Genomic DNA, 10,764 nt, shown 5'->3' with positions numbered 1-10,764 from the left:
CCTTATAACTAATCAAATGTGGTTGACTTTTATTTGATTCAATTAGCTTGTTAGTATGTAATTGACTTTCATTTGATTCATATAGCTTTCTTGAATGCATTTGACTTTCATTTGATTGGAAAAGCTTTGTTTGAAGGTGTTTAACTTTCATACGATTCAATTAGCACCATTGAATGCATTTTGACAATCATTGGATTCAAAAAGCTTTGTTTGAATTTGTTTGACTTTCACTTGATTCAATTAGCTTTTTTGAATGCATTTGACATTCATTTGATTCAAAAATCTTTGTTTGAATGTGTTTGACTTTTTTTTGTTAAGTAATGTTTTTGCCATTCATTTGATGTAATAAGCTTTGTTTGAATGTGTTTGACTTTCATTTGATTTAATTAGTAATGCAAGTCTAAGCATGGAGAACACCGAACAAATGCTTATCATGCATATAGATAGCTTGTCTCTAAACATTTATTCAAGTTAAGCATTGCATGGACACTTTCTTGGATACCAAAACAAAGCTACGGTTTTCTTGGTTACATTTCTTGGAGTCTAAACTACTTTCTCTAATTTTCTTTACTTAGATTTTGCTTACAAGTTTTTACCTTTCACTTGAAAGGTTTTTCTTGGAGTCTAAGCTAAGGATTTTTAAGCTTTTCATTAGTTTCTATAAATTAGAAAGTAGTTAGTTTGGTTTTCTTTAACTAGTTAGTTAATTAGTTAGCTGATTTAGGCGCCTGATGCTGTTTTGCCTGATGCTGGGCACGGACGTGCCTGGATGCTCTGATGGGCACGGACGTGCCCTCCTGCTAGGAACGGACGTGCCTAGGGTCGAAACAAAGGGTGTTACATATGGCTTGGAGGCACGGACGTGCCTCATAGTAGGCACAGCCGTGCCTAGCTCTAAATTTCCCTATTTTGCCTTTTCTTCAATCATCAAGCTTCTTGGGCCTTGGCTTAACTTCATGGCTTCGTAATGGATCCAAATTAGTTCTATTATTCCTGAAATTCATCAAAAACAACACAACTACCCATAAAAGCATCGAATTATCCAAACTAAAGCAAAATACGCCAAAACGGACTCAAATACTCAACTAAACTAACAAAACTAACTAAAAATAAGCCAAATAATATACACAAAACACGACATATCAAACTCCCCCAAGCTAAACTAATGCTTGTCCTCAAGAATTTAACCATGAATCACAAGGGAAGAGAATGATAACTCCTCAAACAATCACAATGTGCCATTAAGTTCAAAACCACGATAAAAACGAAATCAAGAGTCAACATCTGCAAAAACCACCATTCATCTCATATACTTGGACTTGACAACCCATCTTACCACACATCTCCCCATACCTACTCACACAAACATGAATAGTTCTCACTTTAGTTGTGAAAAATAAAAACAATAACGCTCATGTGTTTTTGGGGTGAAATATGAAGCCCTTCAACCTAAGCATAGTATGCATATCAACTTCACACAACCGGCCTCTTTAGGCTTGCAATGTGACTTTCTCCACTTTTAGTGATTGATGCAAACACGGAAATCATGAAATCCATATTAGGTAAGCTCTGTAAATAAGGGTTAGACGACGTATTTTGGGAATGTGGTGCTTAAAAAAAAACAAATCCTAATCCCACTACACATTCAAATGTCGGGTTAAATCCAACCTTATTTCCTCCAACTCCATACAATTATAAACATAGCCCTTTATTCTTTCCTTCCTTTTTTTTCTATTTTTTTTTCACACAAAGAGGAAGGGATTAAAAAAATAAATAAAATGGAAGACTTCTCTATTTTTTTCAAGGGCCTTTAAGACCATATTTCTTTTCTTCGTTTTTTTTCTTTTCTTTCTCATAATCTCCCTTCTTTTCTCTTTGTTTTTAATTACTTTTCTTTTCATTTTTTTCCATTTTTTTTTTGTTTTTTCAACATCATTCACACTCATAGGGCTTAACAAATGAAAAACACCTTGAAAATAAACTTAGAAAATTAGCTCTAAAGCTTTAAATGTAGGGTATCAAGAAGGGGTTAAAATGGCTCAAATTGGTTCAACCTACGGGTGAATGTAAAATAAAAATAAATAAAAACAAAAAGAAAAAACATGAAGGCCTAAAATGTGGAGGCTCTAATTTCTACAAGGAAATTTTAATCATCTTTTCGCGACATGCATCATAAAGTCTCAAATAGTCAAAAAGCAAGACCAAGAATTCGATTACATGAAGGACAATCTAATCACACAAGAAGAAACATGATTGAGGTAGAGTGAAATAAGTCAAATAAGGCTTAGGACTCTCACCGGGTACACAAACTATTCACATAAGTAGAGCAGGGAGACCATCCTGCCCACAACCTACCTCAAATCCAAGCACATCAATGAATGGGTTTTCAAAAACTCTTTTTTTTTTTTAAAAAGCACACATATGTGATTATAATCATAGAAGCATAGTCATGCAATGGCATATTATTCGACACTAGAAAGAAATAAACTACCCAAAAAACTGAAAGAAAACTAGTATATACATGGTCAAAAGCAAATCCTCCCCCAAGCTAAACCATACATTGTCCTCAATGTATGCATAAACCAAAGCAAATAAACAAGGGGAAGGGGAAAGCAAACTACTGATCAGGAGGGGTGGGGGGAAAAACCATACCTCGGGACAGTGCTAGGACCGCCCTGAAAGTGTTGTCTCATCACGCCCCTGATGTCATAGAACTCGGCCTGGAAGGCGGCCTGGGATGTCTGTGCCTTATTATTGGGCGAGGCACGAAATTGCACTCCTTGGCTCTCTGCCCCATCTGCAAATTTTATTTTTTTATTTTTTTTAAAATAGATGTAATTAAAAAAAATTGGGATACGGAAAATCTGAGGCACGGACGTGCCTAATGGGGGGGCACGGACGTGCCTCTCTAGAAGTTCAACCCCCCAAACATTCTGCCTCAGAGGCACAGACATGCCTCTGTAGATTTTGATTTTTTTCTCCTTTTTCCTTCTTCTTAGTGCTTTTCCTCCTTGTTTCTTCTTCCTTTTGCTTACTTTTCACCTAATTTAACACCACGAACAAAGCAAAAACTAGACATAAGAATAAAAAAAAAAAGATAAATAATGAAATTAAAGTAGAAAAATTAACGAAATAAGAGTAAGAACTCGAGAATGGGTTGCCTCCCATTTAGCGCTTGTTTTAAAGGTCGTTAGCTCGACCTCCCTTGTTGGCTCAACCGGGATCATTACACGGAGAAGGAGGACCGCGATGTTCATGAATTCCTCCAAGCGACTCCTTCATCGGCTTATTCACTTGCCTTCTAACCGAATTCACCTTCACATAGCCAAACATGCCATCGGGTGGAACTTTATCCTTCCCTTTCACGAAATTCCTGTCAAACACATACCTATCAATCGGGGGGTTAGTAGCATCGATTCTCAAACAGGTACCACCATCGAACGTAGAGTTATGCCCATCAAGCACGGCTTTTGACAACCGTTGCGAGAAGGGCATCGGTTCATCATTGGCCGGTGAAGCTACATATTTGGAGCCTTGAACATCCTTGCTCCTTACGTCCTTTCTAGGCTCCTAGATACACACCTTCTCAACAATTTGCTTCGGAAATAGTTCATCTCTTCTCAGGAAGATAGGATTGCATTGTTCTTTCTGAACCTTCGCTTGTTCTTGAAGAGTCGATAGGCGGTTCACCTGTTGCGAAAGTTGGCTTATCTGATAAATAGTGTTTTCCGTAGAGGGAGCACCCATGACATTCAAAAGTGAGTATTCCATCTTTTCATCACCTACTTCAAAAGTGATCTTACCTTTCTTCATGTCTATGATTGCACCTGCAGTAGCTAGGAAAGGTCTACCAAGTATGATCGGAACATTCACATCTTCTTCCATCTCCATCACAACAAAATCAAATGGAATGAAAAATTTACCTACTCTGAAGGGTACATCCTCAAGTACACCCAAAGGAAACTTCACGGACCTGTTTGCAAGTTGTAGAGATATTCGTGTAGGTTTAAGCTCACCCATCTGTAGCTTCTTGCATATGGACAGCGACATAAGGCTCACACTTGCACCTAGATCGCATAGTGCCCTATTGATCTTAATATCTCCAAGCTTCACTGGTATTGAATAGCTACCTGGATCTCCTGATTTCTTAGGGAGAGTGTTCTGCAAAATAACACTACACTCTGCATTCAAAGCAACTGTAGTATTCTCTTCTAATTTCCTTTTGTTAGATAGCATATCTTTTAAAAATTTTGCATAAGAAGGCATCTCAGATATGGCATCTAGGAATGGAATATTAATATGAAGCTTTTTAAGAATATCGAGGAACTTATTGAACTTTTTCTCAAGTTTAGCTTGTGCTAACCTTTGAGGAAAAGGAATCTTGGGCACATATGGAGCAAGTGGCTTTGGTGGTGGTTCCCTTGATGCCTCCTCAACTCTAGCATCTTCTAATTCCTTCTCACTTGCCTCTGCTTCTTCATTGACCTCCCTTGATGGCTCCATGGTAGGAGGATCGTCCAACTGCCTTCCACTCCTCAGGGCTACAAAATTCATTTTGGCTCTTTGAGGTTGTTCTGTCTGGCCTAGGAAGGTTCCTAGAGTCTTTAAAGCTTGGTTAAATTGGTTGGCCAATTTGCTTATCTGATTCTCCATAAGTTTACTTTGGGCCTGCAATTGTTGGATAGAGCTATTTTGATGTTGGATGGCACTGTTTGTTGCGGTTATGAAGCTCTCTAAAGTCACCTTTAGGCTTGATTTATGAGGTTGTGGTTGCATAGGTTGTTGGGCATTGGGTGGTTTCTGTTGGAAGCCTGGTGGTGGTTGGTTGTAGGTATTGGGTTGAGGTGGTGGTGGAGGGTTTTGTTGTGCTTGGGGGTTTTTGTAGGAAAAGTTGGGATGCTGTTTCCATCCTTCATTGTAGGTGTTGGAATAAGGGTCATAAGGCCTCTTTGGGTTAGAGGAGTAGAAAGCATTGGCTTGCTCGATTGACATTTCTTCCGCATTCTGCGAAATCTATGGGCAATCTGGAGTAACATGACCCTGCACATGACATAACTGACACAACTCCTGTGGGGTGTTAGAAGTTCCTGCTTGGAACTTATCAAACCTGCTTGTTAGTGCCTGCACAGAACTAGTTAGCATAGTTAAAGCATCAACATCAAGTTTACCTCCCTTTTTCACAGTGTGTCGGCCTCTAGGATGATAGTTATCATTGGCTGCCATCTTCTCTATGAGCTCCCTAGCTTCAGTGGGGTTCTTTGTCAAGAGAAAACCTCCTGACGCAGCATCTATGTAAATACGGAACTCATGAGTCATGCCATTGTAAAAGGTCTGCATCAAAATCCAATCTGGAATGCCATGGTGAGGGCATTGTCTCTGCAATCTTTTAAATCTCCTCCAAGCCTCATAGAGAGACTCATCATCTGACTGCTTAAAATTTTGTAGCTCATTCCTCAATCTTGCAGTCTTCTCATTCCCTAAAAACTTCACTAGGAAGGCCTTCACTAACTTGTCCCATGTATTGAACGAGCCAGTGCCTTCATCTCTTAACCACTCCTTTGCCTTGTCTCGAAGTGAGAAGGGGAAAAGGCGTAGTCTGATTGCATCATCTGTAACACCATTCAACTTCATAGTGTCACATTTCTCCAAAAAAATATCTATATGACTTACGGGGCAATCATGTGGTAGCCCTGCGAATGAATCATTGGAGATGAACTGTATGAACTGTGGCTTGAGCTCGAAGTGCTGAGCCGTGACTGGTGGTCTTATGATGCTTGAAAGGATTCCGGTAATCGTATCAGGAATACCGTACTCTAAGAGGGATTTCGTTGGTTGGTCTACCATGTTTCTCCTGCGTCTGTTCCTTTTTCTCCTTCTTCTTATAGTTGCCTCAATCTCAGAACCAAATGGTTCAAGATCTTCTGAACTTGAGCGGCGTGTGGGCATGCACAAGAAAAACTAGAGAAAGGTATCAAAAACATAAGGGAAAATAGCCGAAGCAACGAAATAAACTTAGTAAAGATGAATCACAAATAATCTAATGAAACCGTTAGTCCTCGGCAACGGCGCCAAAATTTGATAAGCGTGTCGCGTACCTATCAAAAATAACCTAACAGACCAATACTAATGTAGACTGGCAAGCAAGGGTCGGATCCCAAGAAACTAAGGTTCAGAAATAATTAAATAGACTCGAATTTCTACTAAGCAAGAATCAATTATAATCAATTATCTACGGAACTAAGTATGAGAAGAATTCGAAAATAAACTAAATGAGATGATTAAATCAAGTACTTAAAACATCCAAGATCTAGGTTCACCACAATTATTAACAATGCAATTGTAATTCTACCCTTAACATACGATTTCAATCGAACGGGGAAAAGTAAACCCTAATAAATACCAAGGATCTCTCTCGAGTATCAATGGCTTCCCTAACATACAATCAAGCCTATTCTCATGGTATCATGCATATTAGAGACATTAAACACATTACTCTCACTTGCCAATTATCAAACCCAAGTACTCTCGTGTTGAGAATCAAACCCTAAATTGATTTACTCAAATCCGTTTATACCCAACTCTCGCTGTGATAAAAACAATGGAATAATCGCAATACTATAGTTATGTCTAACCTAGCATTGGCATAATCACAATCAATTTAGCAATTCAATTGTTAAAGTTATTAAAGAATTTAAAGATTTAATTCATGCATCAATAATAATAGGGCTACACTAGATCATGAATTAAAGAATCTACTCACACATGATTAAAGAAACAAAAACAATAATAAATAATGAAAACATAATTAAATAACAAAGGATGAAAAATAAATACCGAATCTTGAATAAAATTGAAAGTAGATAGTTTGAATCTTGAATCTTGAATTAGAAAAACTTGGAAAATAATGATGGAGAACTAGTTCTTAAGGAGAGAAAAAAAATAAAAACAAGACTTAATTAATGAATAATTCGCCAAGAAGAAAAAACTAAAGAATATATACAAGCCTAAAAGGATAAGAAAAATCGGCTAAGCTTGGCGCACAAGATTCCCAGGAGGCACGGACGTGCCTCTCCACAGGCATGGACGTGCCTCTTTACGTAGCATAATTGTTGCAGCTTCTGTCTTCCAGGCACGGACGTGCCTGACTGCTCTGATGGGCACGGACGTGCCCTCTTGCTAGGCACGGACGTGCCTAGGGTCGAAACAAAGGGTGCTGCATATGGCTTGGAGGCACGGACGTGCCTCAGAGTAGGCACGGCTATGCCTAGCTCTAAAATTCCCTATTTTGCCTTTTCTTCAATCATCAAGCTTCATGGGCCTTGGCTTAACTTCATGGCTTCGTAATGGATCCAAATTAGTTCTATTATTCCCGAAATTCATCAAAAACAACACAACTACCCATAAAAGCATCGAATTATCTAAACTAAAGCAAAATACGCTAAAACGGACTCAAATACTCAACTAAACTAACAAAACTAACTAAAAATAAGCCAAATAATATTCACAAAACACGACATATCACTTATTCAAGGGTTTGTTAGAGTTCTAGTTAGATTAGATAACTTATCAAATTCTATCTTATTTGATTAGTTATGTAAACCGTGTTTTACTAGCTTGTGGTTCATGGCTTGCTTCCTTTTTCTCCAAGTTGGTTTAGAAGTCTAGTCTGCTTAGGATTGAATTAGGGACTTGTCCTAATCTTTCTAAGAGAGTCTAGCTCATAAATAGGCTTTTTACCACAGGAAATAATCTGATTATTATTGCATTGTTTTGAGTTTGAACACTTAAGTTCTGATTGATGGATTTTAATTGTTGTTTTGCATGTTTTAGTTCAAACATTCGTTTAGGTTGATTAATTAGATGGATTCTTTGTTGTTTAATCTAGTTTCTTGTTTAATTCTAGGTGGATTTTCCTATATAGAATTAAGCTTGATTCATATCCTTGTGTGTTTTAGGTTTTGGACAAAAATCCACATCATCTTGGTAACAGATTCCAGGTTTCGGTAGATAAAAGTTTGTAACGTTTGGCTGGGAATTTTTGCGTGATTCTTTTTGCATTAGTCTTTAAAAACATCTAGGAATTAGCCTCAAACTTTTGGTGTTGTTACACTGGTTGCGGTTGGGAGTCCGATTTTTGTTTGCTTCAAAATTCCTTCAAAATTTGATCTTTTGCTCAAGGTTTTTGCATAGAATAACTTGGTTTGTGTAGGAATAATGATTGACGAAGAGGTTCCACAAGTTCTAAGGGGTTTAACCTTAGAACAAGCTCAAAACCTTAGAATAGATAGACAAATCACCGAGTTGGCAGCAAGATTGGAGGAGGTATTGAAAAGACTTGATACTTGTGATGGATCTTCTTTAAAGAGGGGTGAATCTAACCCTAACTCTAGTTCAAGTGAGGAAGAACATCTAAGGAGAAACCCTAGGAGGTCACGTAAGAACCATTCATCAAGTGATGATTCACTTAGACCTAGGGGAAGGGATAGACCAAAAGATGATGACAGAGACCTTAGGTTAGACCTTCCCGAATTCAATGAGAGTATGAATGAACCAGAGAAGTATTTTTAATGGATTAGAAGGGCCGAAACACTCTTTGATTACAAGGAGTATTATGAGAGAAAAATGTGTAAAATTATGAAGTTAAAGCTCACTGGTTATACTAGTCTTTGGTATGAAAATTTGAAAAAGAAGAGGCATAAGGAAGGGCGTGACAAAATCACAACTTGGGAGCAACTTAAGAAGCACATGAAAAAGAGGTTTGTTCCTAGTGATTATATTCAAGATATATATTTTAAGATGCAAACTTTTAAACAAAATTCTATGATTGTTGAGAATTATATTGTTGAATTTGAGAAGTTATGCATGTTATGTGGTTTAGAAGAAATTGTTGAACATAAGATTGCTCGTTTTATTTCGGTATTGAATGATAATTGCTGAAAAATTTGAATTACAACAATATTGGTCTTTTGAGGATGTGTGTAAAGTGGCTATCAAAGTTGAAAAACAATTAAATGGGAAGAAGAGCTCATTCACTAAACCGTTTACAAAAGGATTCTCAAAACCTTTTGAAAGAACTAGTATGGAAAAAGGTGGTTCTAGTTTGAATTACGAAGAATCTAAGCCTAAATTCGAAACTAATAAGAAGTTTATGGAAGGAAGGAAGTGCTTTAATTGTGGTAGTGTTGGTCACATTGCAAGTGATTGTCCTTCTAAAAGGGTAATGACGGCTCAAGAATGGGAACAAGAGCAGGCTATGTGTAAGCAAGGTAGTGACGGTGAAAAGGATGAGGAAAACTTTGAAGAAGAGGAGGAACACATGGAAGAAATTAATCCCGAGACTTAAGGTCAAAGTTTGGTCCTAAGGAGAGCACTACACTCAAAGCCTATGACTATTGAAGGCAATCAAAGGGAGAAAATCTTTCTCACAAGGTGCAAGGTGAAAGATAGGTTGTGCGATATGATCATAGATAAGGGAAGTTGCACTAATGTAGTGTCTACTACTTTGGTAGATAAATTGGAGTGGCCAATTACCGAGCATCCAAATCCTTACAAGCTTCATTGGCTCAATAATTCAAGTGATGTCAAGGTGGATAAACAAGCTCTAATATCCTTTTCAATTGGTAAATTTCATGACAAAGTTTTGTGTGATGTTTTCCCTATGGATGCATGTCATATACTATTAGGCCATCCTTGGAAATATGATAGATTTGTGAAATTTGATGGGAGGACTAATGTGTATGTTGTGAGGAAAGGAGAAAACGAGAAGCTGATTGCATTGAAACCTTTGATAAGCAACAAACCTTCTATTACCACCTCTAATTTGAAGAGTTCCTACTTGATTAGTGAGAGGGAAGTAAAAAAGAAATTGGTAACAATAACATGGTGTATATACTTGTTTCTAATGAGGTCCGAATTGGCAAGGAAGAACAAGGGAAGAGGCCAATTGAATTAGAAGCAGTCTTGGAAGAGTTTCAAAATGTATTTCCTAAGAAGTTACCTCCGGGACTACCTCCTATTCGTGGAATAGAGCATCAAATTGACTTGATATCGGGAGCACCATTGCCTAACAAAGTAGCTTATAGAAGTAATCCGGAAGAAACCAAAGAGATGCAAAGGAAAATAGAGGAACTTATGACAAGAGGTTATGTTAGGGAGAGCATGAGTCCTTGTGCCGTGCCTACCCTACTTGTTCCAAAGAAGGATGGAAGTTGGCGAATGTGTATTGATAGTAGAAGTGTGAATAACATCAAAATCAAGTATTGTTTTCCTATTCCATGATTGGATAACTTACTTGATGAGCTATATGGTTTGAAATTGTTCTCAAAAATTGATCTTATGAGTGGATATCATCAAATTCGAATGAGAGAAGGAGATGAGTGGAAAACAACATTCAAGACAAAGGTTGGATTGTATGAATGGTTGGTGATGCCATTTGGTCTTACCAATGCTCCAAGCACTTTCATGAGATTGATGAATGAGGTACTCAAACCTTTCCTTGGTAAATTTGTTGTTGTTTACTTAGATGATATTTTAATTTACTCTAAAAATTTGAATGATCATCTAAACCATCTTAGAAGTGTGTTTGAAGTACTAAGGGAAAAGAAACTCTATGCTAAGCTTGAAAAATGCTATTTCTTAGTGCCTAGTGTTACTTTTCTTGGTTATGTCATGTCTAAAGATGGAGTTTAAGTGGATAAGTCGAAGGTTAAGGCTATTAAAACTTGGCCTATTCCAACTAATATTAGTGAAGTAAGATCTTTTCAT

The 10,764-nt window shown here is 37.5% G+C and overlaps 1 protein-coding gene across 1 annotated transcript; it reads right to left on the bottom strand.

The window, feature by feature from the left end:
* Positions 1 to 3,213: 3,213 nt before the first annotated feature.
* Positions 3,214 to 4,992, bottom strand: LOC110733680. The gene is made up of 3 exons (XM_021913769.1): positions 3,928 to 4,992; positions 3,691 to 3,885; positions 3,214 to 3,570 (listed from the first exon to the last, which is right to left on the bottom strand). Exons 1-3 carry the CDS (start codon positions 4,990 to 4,992, stop codon positions 3,214 to 3,216), a joined length of 1,617 nt encoding a protein of 538 aa, XP_021769461.1.
* Positions 4,993 to 10,764: the final 5,772 nt, after the last annotated feature.

Source organism: Chenopodium quinoa, unplaced genomic scaffold (genome assembly GCF_001683475.1).
Source record: "Chenopodium quinoa cultivar QQ74 unplaced genomic scaffold, ASM168347v1, whole genome shotgun sequence".
In the NCBI taxonomy this organism is placed as follows: domain Eukaryota; kingdom Viridiplantae; phylum Streptophyta; class Magnoliopsida; order Caryophyllales; family Amaranthaceae; genus Chenopodium; species Chenopodium quinoa.
Note: the sequence above shows the minus strand (reverse complement) of the source record. Positions and strands in the feature narration are given on the sequence as shown.